Source organism: Echiichthys vipera, assembly GCF_963691815.1.
Source record: "Echiichthys vipera genome assembly, chromosome: 4".
Classification (NCBI taxonomy): Eukaryota; Metazoa; Chordata; class Actinopteri; order Perciformes; family Trachinidae; genus Echiichthys; species Echiichthys vipera.
Genome location: NC_139829.1, coordinates 11,743,707 through 11,763,933, shown reverse-complemented (window position 1 = coordinate 11,763,933; position 20,227 = coordinate 11,743,707). Strand labels below are relative to the sequence as shown.

The following is a 20,227-nucleotide window of genomic DNA, read 5'->3' as shown; positions in this document are numbered from 1 at the left end:
ATATCATTACTTTTGTTGTACGTAACATGAAAGTGTGATTGCCTTTTCCTGTCATCCGTCCTTCTATAAGTGAGACATGTATGCTAGTCTATTCTGGTCACTGTCTTTCGAAGTAACATATTTTATCACAGTTAATGAGGTTATCACTATTATTGCATTTTATTTTTTAACATAGCATTACTGTTATTGTTATAATTAGGCTACTAAAGAGTAAATGTGTGATTACCACGTTCGCCACTGGCATATATTTAATAATTTTTGTACAGATAACATTTTGGAAACACAAAATACACTTATTGAAAAGATAAGATGCTCTAAGGTGACTGAAACCGCCTTGGGCAACATGCCTTCACTGCAACCGTCTCCCAATCACCCTGCAATTTTCATACAAGACAATGCCCCTTGCAAACCGTAGAACAGGTTAAGCAGTTCCTTGAACCTAAGAATATTGAAACAATGAAATGACCAGCCCAGAGTCCAGATCTAAACTCATAAAGAATCTCTGGAAAATCTTTGTCGACAAAGTTATGTCTAAGAAACCCACTCCAGTTAGTGAACTGTGGAAGAAACTGAAGAAGCATGGACCAAGATCAAACCAGAGCAGTGTGAGAAACTAGTAATGTCCTGAGGTCGCAGATGTGCTGAAGTCATTCAAAGCTGTGGCCTCTACACTTACTATTCATTTTTGAATCCTGTAGCTCTAAGAAAACATTGTTTAAATCTTCTCTTCTGACACAATAGTTACTGTTCTCGAATTTCTCAGGTTTTTTTCACAAAATAAAGGTTTTTATTGAAGTGCCTTGGTTATTTAAAAAAAAAAAAGGCCTGTGAATGTTCTCATTTGTCCAGGTCATCGTAATCCCCAAATTTCAGTCAAAAGCAACTGTACTTAGTTATTTGTCTAGGAAGACGTTTCACCTCTCATCCAAGAGGCTTCATCAGTTCATGTACGCATCTGACCAGGCTGGGACTGGTCCAACTAACTGGTGTGGAGATCCAGGTATTTAACCTTTCACAAGATGATGTCACTAGAACCCTTTGGGGATAGTACAGCAGTGGTATAGCCACAGCTATAAAATTGTGAACTGTAAAAAATAATGTTTCAGAATAAATCTCTAATTTGTACAACCATTGATTCCCCCACACATCACCAGCGAGTGTGGAATGCGAAAATCCGAGCTTCCAACGATCTCCTGAAGGCAGCATTTACGACACATTCTTGTCATCCAAATGTAAGAGGACACCGCTTCCTGGTGTGGACCTATAATAATGGACTGATGAGAGAGAGAGAGAGAGAGATAGAGATAGAGAGAGAAGGTAGACCTGCTTGAGTCCGCTCTTGAGTCGGTAAGTCCTCGGTTCTGCTTTGTTGTGATTTATTTAGTGAAAGAAGAAGAGGCTGTTACAATGTTTCTCTTGTCTTAAATCCAGTTTCCGTGAAGAGGTGATGCTGACTAATAATGGTCAGTCTCACTGGCTCGATACCATACCCTGCGAAGGCAACTACATGTAGTACATGCCTTTTTTATTTATTAATTCAAACAATTATATTATAATTATAACTAATTCCAGTGTAAAACGTGTTTGCCTGTCAGGGCATTCACTGGCGAGTTAATACAGACTGACACTGTTAATACAAACTTTGATCTGAGCATTTACAGTTTCCTCCTTCCTCCTTCAGCTGCAGCTTCTTCCTGAAGACTTACCATAAGAAGGAGTAATGGAGACTGCAGTTGATTGCTACAGTACTTTACTGGCATGCATCTACTTTTGTTTGCATATGGCATAAGGAAGTCACCTTGTCATATCAATAACTCACTCACTTTTTGCACATTGATTAACTCAGCTGCAAACTACTCTGTTAATATTTTAGATTTCTCATCTATCTGAATATTACTAACTAACTGCCTCTATTAATGCTTTATTTGACAGGGTTTCCCGTCATTTTATAGAAAGTAACTGACATGTAACTGTGACATTATAGGAAGTTTCCTGTTAAGAACTATATCATATTGGTAGTTTATTATCAATTGAAGAAAAAAATAAGACATTGTTCAGTTGATATACTTCCAGTTAATTATGAGCATAGCCTACAGTGCACACTAGGCCAGCTAAACACACACAAATGTCCAATACAGTTTAATAAGGAATGGAATATTTGCTGGGGTTTTACCAGATCAGGTATTTCAAGTACATGTACAAACACGGCAGTGTATGTCTCAATGTTTTTATTAATTCAGTTCATTTAGTTCCAAGAATCATTCAAGGAAACTATTAGGTTATCAAATTAGAAACCTCTTTAATTAAGCTGTTTGTTGTACTTGTGGTTCATCCCCTAGGGTTGACTTGTTCCTGTTCTTTAAGATTAGAAGTCGGGCTTTTTTGGTTTAATGCACTGTAAGTTACAATGTATTTTATTTTAATGTCCGTGCTGCTCTTCTAATAAATACTGTATGTGTTTCACTTACAAATAGGAACAGAAGAGGCACCATATTCAGTCTGAGGAATGTCAGCCGTAAACAAATCTGCAGAGGATAGCGGCTCCTTCTCCTCGAAGGTCATCAGCATCGTGTTTATCACACTGCTGTTGGACCTGCTGGGATTTACACTGATTCTACCTCTACTGCCTTCCATTTTGGACCATTATGCACAAACAGGAGTGAGTTGTTGTTGTTTTTTTAAGCAATCTTTTTATTTAAAATTAAAAAAAAGGTGATCCAACCAGCCTTACTCCTTCATTTGACTTGCATTTGATTGCCTGTAAATTACAGAAATAATTATCCCTTGTTTGCAATATCTGCACCAGTGGGAATCACCTGACTGGTTTGGATAATGTGGGTGCCAGTCAATAAGCTCTTGGCAAGACAGTTGTACATCAGTTTCCCCGGTGGAAACAGTGTTTATAGTAGTTGCCTACAGTAGAAACTGATTTTTTTTAGCTGTGTTTTTGGGCAGATGGTGATGTTCTGTTGAACAAAGGAGGCTTTTTTGTAAAGAATCTGTTTCATAAACACCATAGCCAGCTCATGATTAGATTAGCAGTCATGGGCTGTATCGGTGTGTGAGTCTCCATGCTGACTCATGCTGAATGGACCTCTTTACTAGTGTTTGTATTGTCCCTGTGTGATGTTGTATTTTTTCCGTCATGTTGGATAGGATGGCGTATATCAGTCCCTGCAGAGTGTTGTGGACTGGTTCAGGGAGGCCGTGGGGATTCCTATGGAAAAGAAATACAACAGTGTCCTGTTTGGAGGTACACTGGGTTGATTTCGCCTTCATTCTAACTTATGTGGAGCTCTACTTTTTCGTGACACTATGACCAATTAAAATTTTAATAATGCAAAGAAACTGTGTTCATTTGCTTGCTCCTCAATTTGCCTTTCAGGTCTGATCGGGTCGTTGTTTTCTCTGCTGCAGTTCCTGTCGTCGCCTATAACCGGGGCTCTGTCAGACCGCTATGGTAGGCGGCCCTTGCTCATTCTTACCACAGTGAGTAAAATGCCTTAATACAATATAAACCTCAATATTCTTTCAAACTGGAAACCACTAGAGTCATTCATTCATACTCCACTTGTGTAAGAAACCAACTTTTACCATCAGCTCTGATTCATTTGGGTCTAATTGGGTGCCTTGTGTTCCAGTTAGGGCTGATGTCCTCTTATGCAGTCTGGGCTGTTTCCCGGAGCTTCAGCATGTTCCTTTTGTTTCGAGTAATTGGGGGCATTTGTAAGGGCAACGTCAGCCTCTGCACTGCCATCATGGCCGACTTGCCTTGCCCAAAAGCACGGAACCGAGGAATGGTATGCAAAGACTTTCTTTGGCCATAACAGAAATGCATTGTTAAAATATAATATGACCTATAAAAACACCACATCGTGACTGGATTCTTGCTCCATCCTACATAAGTTAATGTGTGAAAACAGGCTGTGCTAGTTTCATTTTTTTTTACCAGGGCTCTAAAGTTGTGGCCAGTTAATCCCTTTGTAATTGTAAGTCACACTTGATAAGTCCTTTAGGTAAATGTCCTAATGTTTTATTTTATTTTATTTAATTTTATCACCACCAGGCTATGATTGGCATTGCCTTCTCCCTGGGCTTCACTGTGGGGCCTCTGATGGGTGCCTACTTTGCCCTCAGCTCCAGAACATCAGGAAATGTCTTCTACCAAACTCCAGCTCTGCTCGCCTTGGCCTTCAGTGTTGCTGATCTGCTCTTTATTTGGGTCATGCTGCCCGAGACGCTCACAAAGGATGTCAAGGTTGGTTATGGAAATTTTCATACTGCCAGCTGACAAACTGAATCGCATACAGTTTGATTCAAGCGGCAGGCATTCTTGTGCAGTATGTTGAGCAAGAGAGCACAGTGGTACACAAAAAAACACATTAAATAACAATGAGGATGTGTAAGATATTGCACATGCCCTGTGAGATAAAAGATAAAATAACACGTTGTCTGTGCCGGAATACTTTCTGACGATACTCCAGGAAGTAATTAGCTGATCTGGGAATTACCAGATGTCAGAAGAACAATAACAGTGTACATTGTCCTGCCTTAACAAGTACTATAAAGCCAAGAGTTGGGAGCTGTCAATCGAGTACACTCTGTACACGTGTTATCAGGTAACATAAGTGAAAGTGTGTGTGTGTGTGTGTGTGTGTGTGTGTGTGTGTGTGTGTCCCACTGCTCTAAGGAACGTTACAGGAAATCGTTCCTACCCACAGCAATAAGACTTTTCCATTCATATACCTCTGTCAGAGCCTCAGTCATCCACCTGGACTAAATCAGATCTGTAAATTCTTGCACATTCTCTGTAAACATAATCATAGTACAGTATATTTTAGTATCAGTATGTATATTATATCCCATACATAACATATATAATATTTCGTATATCCCATGTATATATACATATACATTAGTATTTTATTTTACCATCATCCTGCCACTGCACGTTACCTCGTGCTTATGTCTAAGTGCCCATGATCCGTTCTGTGTTTCTACTTATTTCTTTTACCCAGATATTTTTATTTTATCTTATTTTTTTCTATTGTATTGTATCATATTCAGTTGTACCAGATTGCTGCAATAAATAATTTCCCTTCGGGGATAAATAAGGTAATTATCTATCTGTCTATCTGTCTATCTATCTAGAGTAACTACTATATATATATAAGACAGATCATGGTTAAGTTTTTCGCACAGTGGTTAAGTTAAACATCAGTTTGTTTTCCTTAGTGATACTAGTATTACAGCGCAGTTATTCTCTTTGACAATCATTTTTCTTGTTTCATCCTAGGCTTCGTCTTCGGGGTTCGGGGACTCCAGAGACCTTCTGAACCCGTTATCTTTGTTCCATTTTTCAGCTGTTACCCGGACAAAAGATCCTCCTCCAAAAGAGAGTGAGTACTGCACGTAGTAGATTCCTCTGTGAAGCTGAAGCTTAAACCCATCAGACCCATTTAGAAAGCTTCAATGAACTTAGGCACACAGATTAATAGAAGGTGGCAATGTTTTTACAGGAATGCAGAAGCTTCAAGTGTTGGGCCTGGTTTATTTCTGCTACCTCTTCCTGTTCTCTGGTCTGGAGTTCACGCTGAGTTTTCTGACTCACCAACGCTTCCACTTTACAAGGTATGAACTCAAAGATAAAGCCGCATGCTTTATCAGTCACAGTTACATCCCTGTGATTTTTACAAGCCTTTTTCTCTCACCAGTATGCAGCAGGGAAAGATGTTCTTCTTCATTGGTGTCATCATGGCTTTGATCCAGGGGGGGTATGCTCGCAGAATCAAACCTGGGCAACATATCATGGCTGTTCAAGTGGTAGGAGCACTTTTTATGCTGCTGAAAAGACACGATGCTCCGCTGCACACTTCTTTAATCAACCCTGTTTTTATTTGTTTTTTTAGGCAATCATGACATTAATTCCAGCGTTTATTCTCATCGGGCTCTCATGGAATACAACAATTCTTTACGTAGGCTTGGCGTTATACTCATTTGGTGAGCTTATTTTATATTGTATATTGTGTTTAGACAAGTTGAACCCTTTATTGTACCCAGGAATGTGCAAGATTATTGAAATTGAACTGATTAACAATGGCATAATGCATATGAGTAGAGTCACAACTGAAAATGAGACAGTAAAAATGATGTAACCAAACCACATAGCAAATTTAAAAGACTTTGCAAGTTGCTGTTTTACAAAATACCTCTTTTATGAATCAAGGGGATGAATGACTGATGCATCAGTGGATCAAAACAATAAATGGTTAAACGACATAGTGCTCACACTGCAAATGGTGCTTTTGTAATCAGATGTTCAAACCTTTTTTCACACTCAAATACACACTGACTTTTTAATACATGAAAAAGAAAAATAATGGGCCTGGCTTAAATGATTAGGTAAAAAAATGATGATGAAAGATTAGAACAAAATCAGTAAATTAGTAATAGAATCATTAGGGAATAAATAAATAAATACAAGATAAAATCATCACAATGAGCTTGTCAATATAACAGTTTTAAATAGTATTTATATTATTGCATCTTTTGCTATGAGTCAAGTCATGTCAGTTTTATTTAAATATCCTTATTCTTAGGGGGGGGGTACAATCTTTACAGGATACAACAACATCTGTCATTAGACCTTTGATTTACATAAGAAAAGACTCAAAAGACAAAAATGGAAGAAATCTTTGGATGAGCAGCAGAGGAGGTATCCTTCTTCCATAGTGAGTAGATATTGTGTGTACATAAACCATAATGGCAACAGACCAAAATATGATTGAATACTTTATTTTAATGCTGTAAATACAAACTAGTCTACACAACCATCGTGGCAGCCATAATTATCTCAAGAGACTTCTGGAAAAAGGGCTAATTAAAAAACACACACATGCAGATTACAGTTTGTAGCAGCAGGATAATATCCATAGACAATGCATGGTACTTCAAGCATGACATACTGTATAACTACATCTAATGATTCATTCATTTATCTTAAATCAATCTATTGTTTGTTTGCAATTCATGTAATTTATGTTTGTTGCAGCGGCTGCAATAGTAGTTCCGTGCCTGTCGACGCTTGTTTCTGACCACGGTGAGCTTTTTATTCATTCATATTTATGGAAAATCACAAACCTTTTACATTATACTATAATTTATCACTTTTGCTGATTACCTACTGTGGTGTTCCTCCAGGGTCGGCCAATCAGAAGGGCACAGTGATGGGGATTCTGCGTAGTTTGGGCGCTCTGGCCAGAGCACTGGGACCAGTTTTGTCATCCTCTGGTAAGGACGACAGACGGCAGTAAAGACATTTTACATATTTTACAGAGTGATGGACTGGCTATATAGATTTTTAAAAACACAAATTCTGGAGAGTACTTATGTTATCCGTTGTGTTTTCTTCCCAGTTTACTGGATAGCAGGAGCTCAGATCTGTTTTCTCCTCACATCGGCCTCTTTCATCATTCCTCTGGCTCTCCTAAGAACAGCCAGGAGGCTAAAGGAGGATTGAGAGACACCAAGTATTGAGGGGGACATTTTATAGTTTTCAATGAATGTTATGGTGTTTACATCTGCTGGGAAAACAAGCACTGATGCATTTCTTTGATACAAAATTAATAAGGTGTATACCTTCTGTGTTGTTCGCCAAGGATGCTCACATGAAACAAAATAATGCAAGAGGACCATACACAGGCCAACACAGAGGGACGTTATTTTATGAGAAATGAGCAGCATAATGCCTTTTAATGTGCAAAGATACATCTGTGTGTATTGTGAAATGTATGGGTTAAGGTGGGTTACAAATTACATGTGTGCTCAAAGATATTATTTTATAACACAGTATTTTATCATGCTCTCAGATTTTATATTTTATAAAGTAGCATTTTATTTGAGCTCACTTTTAAAATGTGGATATTCTATTTTCTTGTTATTAAAAAAAAGAAAAACGAGCAAGTCAACACCTGTGTACGAAATCAATTCTTATCTTACCTCAAGATTGTACAAAAGGTTTTCAATAAACTGTGTTGCAGTGGTGAAAACAAGTACAAGTTCTTTAAATTAGTGTGTTCATAACTTTCACTCCACTACCAAAATTTTACTCCACCACATACAGTTCCTTTTTGCAGCTGAAGATAACAAACATGTGATCCAACTATAAGGGGCATTTTTATAGATTTATCTGTCCAACAGAATAGAAATGAGTACGTGCTCCACCTCAACCAGCTACACAATAAAATAGGTTGCATGTTAATTCAAAAATAATGATGAGCAAAATATTCTGCAAAAAATATTCTTATAATTTTGACACTGAATATAATTTGATGATAATACTTTTTTAACTTGTACTTTGAGTGAAACCTTTAATGCAGGACTTTTAATACAGTTTTACAAAATCAATGTACATGTTTATTTTTGAAAATAAATATTGTATTTAATTGAGTTGCATATTAAAATGGTCCTAAAGCCTATAAGGCCTAACAGGGTGACTAGACGTCCCCGGTTTCAGGAGACAGTCCCCGTTTTCAGTGACCTGTCTCCGGAAATGTCCCCGGTTTTCACTGTGACTGTTAGATCCGAAAATAGAATATAGGTAAAAATGAAAAACGTAAATGTTGCCACTAATCACAGGCCAAAGCCAAAGTGGTTTGACATCTCCAGAGCAAAAGATAAGGAAGCATAATAGATTTATGTTTTGTAAAAAATCATTAAAAGTATATTACTCAAAAACAAGACTTGTGATACAAAAGTTGTTTGACATAATTCAATGAAACGGTTTAAATGCATAATAGTTTTTTATCCTGAATATCAAATGAATGTTGAATATCAAAGTGACTTCATACTGGTCATGTTTTGGAGGTTTTTATGCCTCTGAACCAAAAATCTGCTCACCTTAACTTATACACACAGATTTTTATGGTACATACAATACTAAGATATTACAATGATCATTAATACGGATTCATTATTAACATATGCATATATTTATAAAGCATGTGTTAATGTTAAGCATACATTTGAAAGGCACATTAAATCCTTCAGCTTAATTGTATCCTTGCATGGCTACCTTAGTGGCTACCAAGCCTATCATCAAGGTTGTGTAAATTATTATATTTATTTTTTCCTACATGTATCTTTGATTACAATAGGTTGCATTTGTGATAACGTATATTTTCTGACATGTTTTTGAAGGGAAAAAAAATGTTCAAACTCTGAGGACCCCCTGTTGAAGATCTCTGCTCTACAGGGCCACCACATTAAAGAAACGTACAAGTAATAATGCGTTGACATTGTACTGCAGTTGTGCAAATGTACCGGAGGATGTCGCTGTAGCGCTCCTCACTGAACACAATGTAAACATCAGCTGTTTCAGTCAGCTAACTGTTAGCTGTTAGCGGTTAGCTGCTATCAAACAGGTTGCTTTAGCCTGGGCAGACAGCACCACTCTGTTGCGGTAATGTAAATACATGTAACGCTAGCACCGTTGTAACGGGGAGTTTGTCAACACGTGGAAAATCGGAGGTATGACTGGATAAAGTAAAACCTGAAGATGGACAAGGTAAAAAAATAACGCAACGGTTGTTTTTAGCTTTACTAGCTAGTTCGTCAGTGACGCTAACGTGCGGCGGCTAGCGTCAACTGTTAACACCAGCTGCTAACTTTGAGCTAACTTTAGCTGTTGTGATTGTTTGACGTTAAGACGGTATTTATAAGTGAACAGCTGTTTTCGATCACACAAATAAGATGGTGTTTGTTGTTTCAGACAGGTTACCTTAAAGTTACCACTAAAGTAACGTTATTAAATTAACGTATAACTATTCAAGATATTAATTTGAGCTAAAGGCTAATAGTTATAAGTTAATTCGTTAACTGAAATGAGTGCCGTTACGTATTTGAGTGCACTATGTCTGAACATGTCTGCGCTATAATGCACTTTACGTCTGTGCATGTAAAGTCATGTGCACAGCCTTTATGTCCAAGACTAATTTCCCAAGGGAAAATAAAATAATAACTAATCTCTTGAACTATACTATAAACTAAAAGTTAGGCCTAACACACTTCGTCTTGAGTGAAGTATGAGTCCAAAAAAACCGTGGAAAAATGATCAGGAAGTTTTGAAACAGGTTTGGCAATACATGGCTTCCCTTTGTAACTTGCACTCCAGCCAAAGGTCGGCAGACTGTTGATGACAGTCAATCTTTACTCCCCCCCCAGCAGAGCAAAGTGTCATCTGCTGTCCAGTCTTTTGACCATAAACAACAGAGGAGACAGAGACAGGATCCTGCTGAGCCACACACAGCCTCATCACTATCATCATCACCACCTCTGAGGTTACCAAATCCGTATGTGTCTGACCAGAGTTTAAGAGGGTAGGATGATATTTGTATCTTGATTAAAGTAATCTGTACCTTGACTTTGACCCAATGGCCTGATATCAAGCCTCTAATTTGTGGGAATTTCTGAATTTTGTTAAGGAACCGGTCATCAGGTCTGAGCCCAAAGCAGAATCCATCGAATACAAACGGAGTGCCAGAAGGAAATGGAGATGTGTCAAGGAGTCATGGCTACAGCAGCAGCCGTCGCATCAGAGACAGCAGAGATGACGTCCTGCAGAGAGACAGATCCACATGGGATCCACAGACAAAGGTTTGTTTCATTTTTAAGCTCCATTTAAAAAATGGACAAAACTTTCTCCATGAAATTAATTGCATTCATCTATTTTTATTCATATCCACAGATGTCAGAAGGCAACACTGGCTCTCCTGCTCAAGGCAGAGTTATGGGCAAGAATTTACTCGATGTAAAGAAAAGAGGTAGTTATCTAACATGGCATCGTAAACCTTTTCCTGAGCTCATGGATCCTATCATTTGCTTAATTCCCCTTAATTTTACTCACTTTTAATAATTTTTTGTCTGCAATTGGACCACAGCTTTTAGAGGTGCCAGATCTGCCCCAAACTCTGCAGGGAAGTCCAAACCAGCACAGACAGACTTTGTCCCATTTGAAGTTAAGATGACTGATTTCCCAGAGTTAGCTGGCGGTTCGCTGGGCAAAGCAGCCCCTCCTGTTGTCCAGAGAGAGGGCTGGGGTCCAACTCTAACGCAAACACCGTCATCTTCCTGGAAGGTGAGCTCACTGAGATGTCAGATGTGATATTGTGCAGTGAATGCGTCACAAACTTAGTTATGCTTCTGAAATTGGTGCTGCTGTAATTTTCTATTGAATAGTCTGGATCCCCAACACAGTCTGACCCCCAACAAATTGCTACTAATGCTAAGCCGGATTCCTCTGCTGCTTTGCCAGGTAGGTGGAAATCCCTGTAGTAACCCTTTCAATAACTATAAGTTAGTGTCAGAAATATTTCACTATTTCAATAGTATATTTCAATACTTCTTTATTTTTGTCAGCAACAACAGGTCAGCCGGTGGTGACCTCCTGGGCCAATGTTGCCTCTCAACCTCCAAAGAAACCTGTCCCTAAAGAGAAAACAATCAGCAGCAACCACATGCAGGTTAGATACAATTTTATTTGATTTAGGCTTTCAGCATAACTGCTTGATTCTTAAATGGTCTTAAACTTTAACATTTTTTGTCTGAAAAATGGCTGTTCAATCGATTAAAGATGTTGGCCCCTTTTCATGATATTCCTTCATATTTGCATCCTGTCAGATGGAGGAAATGGCTGCACAGCAGGAAGAGGGTGCCCCAGGGAAGAAAAAACGGAAGAAAAAGAAGAAGAAGGCAAAAGGTGCTGATGAGGATGCAGAAGCTGAGTCAGAAGAGCCAGTGATATATCAGGAGCCTCCAAAATTTGAGGTTAGTAAAAGTTTTATTCTCATTCAGTTCAAAAGTAAACCCATTTCAAAGTATTGTATGGAAGATCCTTTTGTTGCCATTTTGTCTTCTCAGGATGAAGAGGAGTTTCCAGGCTTGACCCCTGCTCTGACTGTGACTGAGAGATCGGTAACAAGCAGCTATGCAGCAAAACTATGCAATGAGGTACATATCAGTAATTTCTCCTTCCAGATGTTTTCAAATTATATTTATAATGCTGCCTCTTTAACATTTTTGCAATGCACATAACATGGGTGGCGTATACACATTTCAGGACAGTGTCATTAATTAGACAGTATGCAATTTGCAAATCCTATGTATGTTGCTTTTCTTTTCTCAGGAAAACCAAAGAGTAGGTATTCAGCATCAGTCTGCCAACCAAGCCAAGGAAAAATCCCCTTCAGCAAAAACTCAGCCCACAGAGACCGTTAAGAAAGGACAGGTTTGTGTTTTTCTTGTACATTCACATTGTCTTTTGATATTATCCTGGAGAAAAAGAAGTAGAGGTTGTTTTTGCTCTCCTGATTTCTAGAAAACTGAAAAGGTGTCTGGGAAGAAAAGCAAAGTTCCTGTTCAGCTGGACATTGGAAACATGTTGGCCGCCCTGGAAAAGAAGCAATCTCAGAAAGCCAAGCAGGACGCCAAACCAGTCATTCTCTCAGGTGGGTTATAGTAGGCATCTTGGCTTCTGATAAAGTGGCTTCAGAATTTCTCGCTGAGATTATTTTAAAGTATATTTTGGTATCCCAGAATAAGCTTCAATTATTTCTTTGTAGTCGGTGGCGGACTACCTGTTGTCCAGAAGCAACCATTAGTCCAGAAGAAGCCGCCCTGGCAGCAGGATAAAGTTGCACACAATCCTCTGGACTCCACCAGTCCTTTGGTAAAGAAAGGCAAGCAGAGAGAGGTGCCCAAAGCCAAGAAACCAACTCCTCTCAAGAAGGCAAGTCCACAGACGTACACTGCTTTGCAAAAGGTTTAGGCTACTGAGGTGAGGTTGTGGAAGACAGTTTCATGTCAAAGGTCATATTCCTTGGCAAGACTGTGCCCAGCAACAAGACACAAGGTAGTTAGTTATACTGCATCAGCAAAGATGCACAGATTTTAAAGCAGACTGGGGTTTTAAGATGTGCTATTCAAGCTCTTTTGAAGAAGAACAAAGAAACAGGCAACATTGAGGATCTTAGACACAGGGATCAGCCAACGGAACTTAGTGCAGCGAATGAAAAATACACACAAGCTATTCCCCTTCGAAATTGGAAGATGTCCAGCAGTGCCATCAGCTCAGAACTGGCAGAAACCAGTGGGAGCCAGGTACAACCATCTACTGTCCTGAGGAGTGTGGTCTGAAGTGGTCTTCGTGGAAGAGTTTTTGCCAAAGAGCCAAGGCCAAGAGACTCAACAATGCACGAAAACATAGGAACTGGGGTATAGAAAAATGGCAGCAGGGTTTCTGCACTGATGAGTCAAAATTTGAAATATGGCTGTGGCAGAAGGCAGTATGCTCACCGAAGGGCTGGAGAGTGTTACAATAATGAATGTCTGCAGGAAACAGTGAAGCATGGTGGAGGTTCCTTGCAAGTTTGTGGCTGAATTTCGGCAAATGGAGTTGGAGCTTAAGTCAGGATTAATTGTGTCCTCAATGCTGACAAATACAGGCAGATACTTATTTATCATGCAATACCATCAGAGAGGCGTGTGATTGGCCCCAAATGTATTCTGCAGCAGGACAACAATCCCAAACAAACAGCCAATGTCATCAAGAACTATCTTCAGTGTAAAGAAGAACTGTCCTGGAAGTGATGGTGTGGCCCCACAGAGCCCTAATCTCAACACCATCGAGTCTGTTTAGGATTACATGAAAAGACAGAAGGATTTGAGGAAGGTTGGTCGGTGGTTAGTTCTCTAAGACGCTTGGAACAACCTACGAGCCGAGTTCCTTCAAAAACTCTGTGCAAGTGAACCGAGAAGAATTGATGCTGTTTTGAAGGCAAAGGGTGGTCACACCAAATATTGATTCGATTTACATTTATCTTCTGTTCAGCCACTGCATGTTGATAATTGATTAAAATAAAATAAACTATGAAAGTTTATTTTTGAAAGCATTCTTAGTTTACAGCATTTTTCCACACCTGCCTAAAACTTTTGAACAGTAGTGAACTGAAATACACTCTGGATGCACTACGTTTTGTAGGAATGTATTTTAGAGATGCAGCCTTTATTAGTTTATTTCTGTCTGATTCTCAGGTCATTTTGAAAGAAAGGGAGGAGAGGAAACAAAGACGTTTGCTGGAGGAGAGAGGGCTGCTGCCTGAAAATGAGTTCAAACCTGCAAACGATGATGATGATGCTGCAGAAGAAGAAGACGAAGAGCAGTGTGACACAAATGCCGCAGGTCAGATCAAATAACAGAATACATTTGAAATCTGAAATAATAGAATATATTTGACTGCATTTTACTGTAAGTAAGTAGATATAGGGGATCTTAGATTATAGTTAATATTTGATCTATATTGTGTGCTTCTGTTCCCTCAGATGAAGTTGGGAGTCCTATAGAGGAACTTGATGATCAGTCAGAGATTACCGACACAAACCAGATGGTGAAAGAGGGTGATGAAGAGGCTGACAAAGCCGAGATTGTAGAGCAACAAACCACTTCACCAGTGCCCTGCCCAGCCAGTCGACCCAAAATCCACAGCAGAAAGTTCAGAGAGTAAGACTGTAAACTGGATACCCAGCCACAACTTGTAATCGCTGTTTGTTGTCTGATTTAATCTCACAGAATTAAATCACTGTTTTTGTATGTATATTGTACATTTCAGCTATTGCAGCCAGATGCTGAGCAAAGACGTGGATGAGTGTGTGACCGCTCTGCTAAAAGAGCTAGTTCGTTTCCAGGACCGCCTGTACCAGAAGGACCCAATGAAGGCCCGCATGAAAAGACGCATTGTGATGGGGCTCAGAGAGGTCCTGAAGCACCTCAAACTCAGGAAGGTCAAGTGTGTCGTCATCTCACCCAACTGTGAACGCATCCAGTCCAAAGGTACTGTGTCCTTGTGAGAGCTGTGATATTAGGAAGTTTAGCCTGGAAGCTCTAGATTTTCTCCATGAGAAAATTTTGTGCGGTCCATAATGCAGACTCTCACTTTTTGTCTTTTCACAAAGCAACACCAGCTTTAAGTTAATAATGTCACTGTGTCTACATTAAGCCAGCTACAACTGAAACCAGGACAGCAACTAAGGATTATTTTAATTATTTATTAATCCACTGATCATTTTCTCAATCAATTAATCTTCTATGTCTATGACCCAAAATGGCCCTCAATTTGTTACACCCCAAGATGCACTAAAGTTTCTTTCTGAGCATTTTTTTTTTGGAATAAATAGTCAACACAGTAACATACTATCGAGTCATATTTGATCAGTGCTGCCTATATTGACCAGAGATTCATGAGCCTGAAAAACTGTGCTGAACAGACCAGCGGACTGGACGGTCATTGGCTTAAGACACGTCTCACATGAGATAAAAGGTTGTGATTGGTCATACATGGCCAGGATGTCTGGAAATCTGTCTGTATGGGAGAGGGGCCAATACAAATGAAACATAACAAAGGAGACATGAGTTTGGTCCAAGTGAGGAAGACCAAGCACTACGTAAAAACAGAGTTCCTAAAACTGTCGCCTTTTGCAGGAGGCCTGGACGAGGCTCTTTACACCATTATCGACACTTGTCGTGAACAGGGGGTGCCATTCGTGTTTGCCCTCTCCAGGAAAGCTTTGGGTCGCTGCGTCAACAAGTCGGTGCCTGTCAGCCTGGTGGGCATCTTCAACTATGATGGCGCACAGGTCAGGTTTATGTTCAGCAACAATACAAACTAACCACTAATAAGACAACTTATATTAAAATTAGCTTTAATCTTATTACAATAAGCATATCAATAGAAAACAACTTTGTCTTTCTTACCCACAGGACTTCTATCATAAGATGATCGAGTTGTCGTCTGAGGCCAGGAGAGCCTATGAGGTGATGGTGTCGAGCCTGGAGCAGACAGGCCAGGCAGAGGCAGAGGATGCAGTGAGCATTGAGGAAGAGCTGCAGATCAACAGCCCGGCTGAGAAGGTGGAGCCCGGTCCTTACACCACACATACAGAGGAACCAGAGTACAGTAAGATATTTGTGATACCTGTTCTTTTACATGCATTAGTCTGATGAGGTTAAACCAAGTGAAAACGGTAATACAATAACAGATTTTACCATTGAAAGCCAAATAAGAATCAAATCATCCTTTTGTATTTTTTCTTCCAGTAAAAATTTGGAAAAAGATGTTGGAGAAAGATTCCAACCACAAATTGCTGAACTTTGAGGAGCAATTGAACTCCATGCGTTTGGACAGTGTATGTACTGAAAACACTGATGATGAAGATGAGAAGAGTTGACAGTGGCCACTCCCTCTGTGCCTAAACAAAAAAATGAACCCACTCGTGTTGATCACCAGCTTAGAAGGAACTAGGATGGACTTGATACCACATGCAGAAAAAGAACAACGGAAGCTGCAGCGGCTCTCAAACGGAGGCTTTTGGCAGGAAATTAATCATGTTGCTAAAGTTTGTCATGAATTATGAATTCCTGTATTTTCTTTTTGAGCGCTTAAGTAATATTTTTTGTTTGAGTTCAAAATTATTAGGAAACGGTGTGTGTTTTAAGACGATATGCGGGTTATGACCTGAAGAGGTTTAATCACTGACTTGTTAGGACCAAACCACTCACTTGAAAAATCCCACAATATGAACTTTAATCCATGTGAACATGCCTAGTGGACAAGCAGGGGTTTATGTACTGAATGTGTGTAGAATATCAACCAGTTATACAGTACTAAAAAATGATAACTGGTGTCTTCTGCCCTCGAGCAATTACGATGCATTTTGTTTTTCTGCTTATCAGTTCAGTTCAGTATTTTCCTTTATTTGAACATGGGAGAGGTGACAGGAATAGAAGGTGGATGACATCCAAAGCAAAATTCTAGCTGCGGGCATTGCAAATACATAAGCGTCTTATCCGGGCAGAAATAAGAGCCAATATGAATTTACGACTGTGAGATGATGGTTGTATATCACCCTTTGTAAAATTGTGGGGCAAGAAAACAACATACTAAACCAACTTATACTAAAAAGTAATTCTAGAATACTTGCCTTAAGATGTCTATCAAACTGCGTCTTTAAAAATCCCAGTATTTCCTTTGTGCATAGAATTGGAGAATTATTTATGACTTCATTGTTTTTGCACAGGTTTCTGCTTTAATCTACACTCAGATGTCCATCTCAGTGGTTATATCAACAGTAAGCTTACGCAATTTGTGAACAAGTGTCTTTACGCATTCTCAACATTTTTACTACAGATCTTTACTATATATTCACAGGTTTACGAAGGGTGATAGATTTCTGAATTTCACAAGCTCACAGTCTTAAACCCCTAAGTCACCATGACACATCTTGTGTTGAGTTTAGAAAACAAGTCTTTCCTTGCATAAGAAATTAAATCTTTTTTTTTACAAGTTTGTTTTTATTTTTTTATCCTGATTGCACTACATAGAAGAGCCGCTGCCTTTTTGTTTGTATTTGTAAGTACTACATAATGTATGTCATACTACCTGCGACTAGGTGTAAATGGTAGCATTTGATTTTTGTTTAATAGGAAGAAGAGCAAAATAATGTTAAACATTACCTGCTGCTAACTTGACTTGGTTAAAAAGTTGTTAAGTGAGTTTTCTGTTGATCTTAGTAAGGAATAAGAAAACTAAAAAATGGCATAAAACAGGATATATTGGAGTAATCTAAAATGCTAGGTGTCAATCAAACATTAAGAGAGCAATAATGACAAAATCTGAAATGGGTCAAATTAATTAACAGCCAGAATTCAGATTTTAAAGGGCGGAGATGAAGATTATAAAGGAGAGAAGACTTGTGATTGTGACCTAAAACTTGAGAAATTGATCATATAAACATTTCAGTTGTAGAAAAATGATGTAGTGTCAGATTTGGTTGTGATTCTTATTGTTATTGGAGGTTTGTATATGATTGGGTTCCTGCGAGTCGGACCCGATAACATTCTGAGGTCTTGAATTATGTCAGTCCAGTTCTACAGGAAGGAGGAGGATGAAGACATTTTAACAACAACGAAAGCACCATTAATTATTCCCTGCAAGTCAAAAAAGTCTCTTAATTTTTCATCTGAATTTTACAGCAAAGGGTTGAGAGTTTGGGAAGTGTGGTCATTCAGACAAGAAGATGATATCACTCACATTTCGATCTGTTAAACAGACTGCAGTTGCTTAACTTACTGTAGCATCAAGACTGAAAATGAGCACAGCCTATAAGCACCTATAAAGCTCACTAACATGTATATCTCATTTGTTTATGCGTTACAAATGACTGTCAAAAAATACTCCTCGTAAAATGGGGAATTATCATTTTTTATTCCTCAGTTTTGGTAGGGATCAAACAAAGGAAATCTGACATGTTAATTCAGCGGATTTTGTTAAGTCAGGTTAGCTGGTTCTCCATGTTTCCAGTCGGTCGTTGTGCTACGCTAATATTTTCTGATTTTCCTCTTTTATAAATCCTTGAATATAAACTCTAAATGTAAGAGGACATGTAGACAAATTTCCAAGCAGAATCGAAATACAAACAATATTTTAATGCACTGATAGTCGGATAGTTCAGTTGCCGTGTGTTGAACTGGAAACACAGTGTGGAGTTAATTCATATTTTTCTTCAGGTACTAGTGTCATTTGCATAAAGGATAAATTAAGTGTTTACTTGAGTGAGTGTGGACCGAGTACATTTCCCTGAGGCATCCCAGCAACACAAACAATTTAAAATCAAACCACCTGTGATCTGTTTAGATAAATGTAAAGGCAATGCAAAATAATTGGATATTTTTGTAATTTTAAATGCCTTAACATTTGTCAATAGATGTTACAGTCAATAGTTGAATTCTGACTGGAATAAAGACTCTTAATGTTGTTTATTTGGTTGAAGGAAAAGAAGAAACATCTTCCATGAGATAACTTTTAGAAAAAAACAAAAGGCATGTTTATTTTTCAGCTGCACAAAGTGCCATTCCACAACAGACACAATGCTTAAAATGTGCAACAATGAACAAACATTTAAATATGATGTCTTCTATCTTTGTTTCTGTAAAACAAAAACATCAAATCATTGGGTGTCACCTGTGTCAACAAGTGAACTACTAAATATTATTCTCATTAAATGGATATAAAAAGAGGTATGTTTGTTTGTTTGTTTGTATTTAAAGTTGCCTTTAATTCCAGGATGATGTCCTGTCAAGGAAAAGAGTAAATCATTTCATTTATTTGCAATTTCAAAGTCCTTTGAATCATTTTTTCTAAAATATTATGTAATAATCAAATCAACATTTTGGAATCATCTCTGTCAAATTAATTTTAGGAGCAATTATTCTTTCAAAATCTGTTGACTTTTAAAGTGTCTCGCAGAATAAGTAAACAGTTTAGTTGATTAGACTATGATCATGTTTATGTGCGGTCTGTTCATTTTTCTTCTGTGTATTTTCCTTCTAGATACATTTTCAGTTTAACTGAATCAAATTACAGAACAATCTCATGTAAAGTATTTACTACATGTATTCTGTTCTAGTGTTGCTGTAATGACAGTCTCTTCCTTTTGTACTGATAAACCAGAATGACCATAAATAATTACTCATCACACACTGCAAAATCATTGTTGTAATCCCATTAATCTTTCCTTAACCTCAACAAATCCCATGCAGACTAAAACCAACTCTTAATTACTTAGCTTAATTGTTCCCAACTATTCTGTGTTGCCAAATCCCGATGATACTTATTCCTCTGTTCTGTAGAGCCTCATTGTTGTACAACAAATCTCAAGCGTTGACTCAACAGGAGAACTCTATGCCAGTAAAGGCCAGTAAGTCTGTAAATAAGTAAGTTTATGGTGCAAGAGAAAAAAGAACCAAAGCACAATTTTGATGTCAAGATATTTTTGATTTTTTGAGTTGTTCTGATACCAATACCAATATCAGAAATGCCTCATACTGCCTAACATGCTGGTATCGGTATCAGCAAGTACGCTAGTCTGCACAGACTCGATACCATGTCAGCCCTGGAAAAAAAAAAATAGTTTGTGTATGTTCTTTTTCCATTATGACTGACTGTCAAACTAGATAACAAAAGAAAAGAAAGCTCTGTGGCATTCATTCTCTGTAGGCATGTGTGATGGCAATCGTATCACATCCATAATACCAAAATCAAGAATAATATATATGTATGCTTTTTAACACTTTTGACTTTTTAACTGTTGGGATCGGTACTCTGGCAACACTCGCGGA

General features: G+C 38.4%; 2 protein-coding genes across 5 annotated transcripts; both read left to right on the top strand.

The window, feature by feature from the left end:
- The first annotated feature begins 1,227 nt into the window (after positions 1 to 1,227).
- Positions 1,228 to 7,947, top strand: LOC310945642 (major facilitator superfamily domain-containing protein 10-like). 3 transcript variants are annotated; one of them, XM_083911795.1, is made up of 14 exons: positions 1,311 to 1,347; positions 1,432 to 1,463; positions 2,475 to 2,659; positions 3,157 to 3,253; positions 3,386 to 3,489; positions 3,642 to 3,800; positions 4,067 to 4,258; positions 5,297 to 5,399; positions 5,520 to 5,631; positions 5,715 to 5,823; positions 5,910 to 6,000; positions 7,052 to 7,099; positions 7,201 to 7,290; positions 7,416 to 7,947. In XM_083911795.1, exons 3-14 carry the CDS (start codon positions 2,507 to 2,509, stop codon positions 7,517 to 7,519), a joined length of 1,362 nt encoding a protein of 453 aa, XP_083767921.1. In that variant the 5' UTR covers positions 1,311 to 1,347; positions 1,432 to 1,463; positions 2,475 to 2,506; the 3' UTR covers positions 7,520 to 7,947. The 3 variants fall into 3 exon arrangements, with proteins under 3 accessions (XP_083767920.1, XP_083767921.1, XP_083767922.1); XM_083911794.1 differs by lacking the exon at positions 1,432 to 1,463 and having other exon boundaries at positions 1,228 to 1,347; XM_083911796.1 differs by lacking the exons at positions 1,311 to 1,347; positions 1,432 to 1,463 and having other exon boundaries at positions 2,514 to 2,659; positions 3,418 to 3,489.
- Positions 7,948 to 9,407: 1,460 nt separating this feature from the next.
- Positions 9,408 to 20,182, top strand: LOC310945864 (selenocysteine insertion sequence-binding protein 2-like). 2 transcript variants are annotated; one of them, XM_083912120.1, is made up of 18 exons: positions 9,408 to 9,565; positions 10,225 to 10,376; positions 10,482 to 10,653; positions 10,745 to 10,820; positions 10,938 to 11,134; positions 11,236 to 11,311; positions 11,416 to 11,519; positions 11,677 to 11,823; positions 11,917 to 12,006; positions 12,182 to 12,283; positions 12,374 to 12,503; positions 12,618 to 12,784; positions 14,089 to 14,236; positions 14,377 to 14,554; positions 14,664 to 14,884; positions 15,533 to 15,687; positions 15,812 to 16,007; positions 16,148 to 20,182. In XM_083912120.1, exons 1-18 carry the CDS (start codon positions 9,557 to 9,559, stop codon positions 16,276 to 16,278), a joined length of 2,451 nt encoding a protein of 816 aa, XP_083768246.1. In that variant the 5' UTR covers positions 9,408 to 9,556; the 3' UTR covers positions 16,279 to 20,182. The 2 variants fall into 2 exon arrangements, with proteins under 2 accessions (XP_083768246.1, XP_083768245.1); XM_083912119.1 differs by having other exon boundaries at positions 10,222 to 10,376; positions 16,148 to 19,330.
- The last annotated feature ends 45 nt before the right edge of the window (positions 20,183 to 20,227 follow it).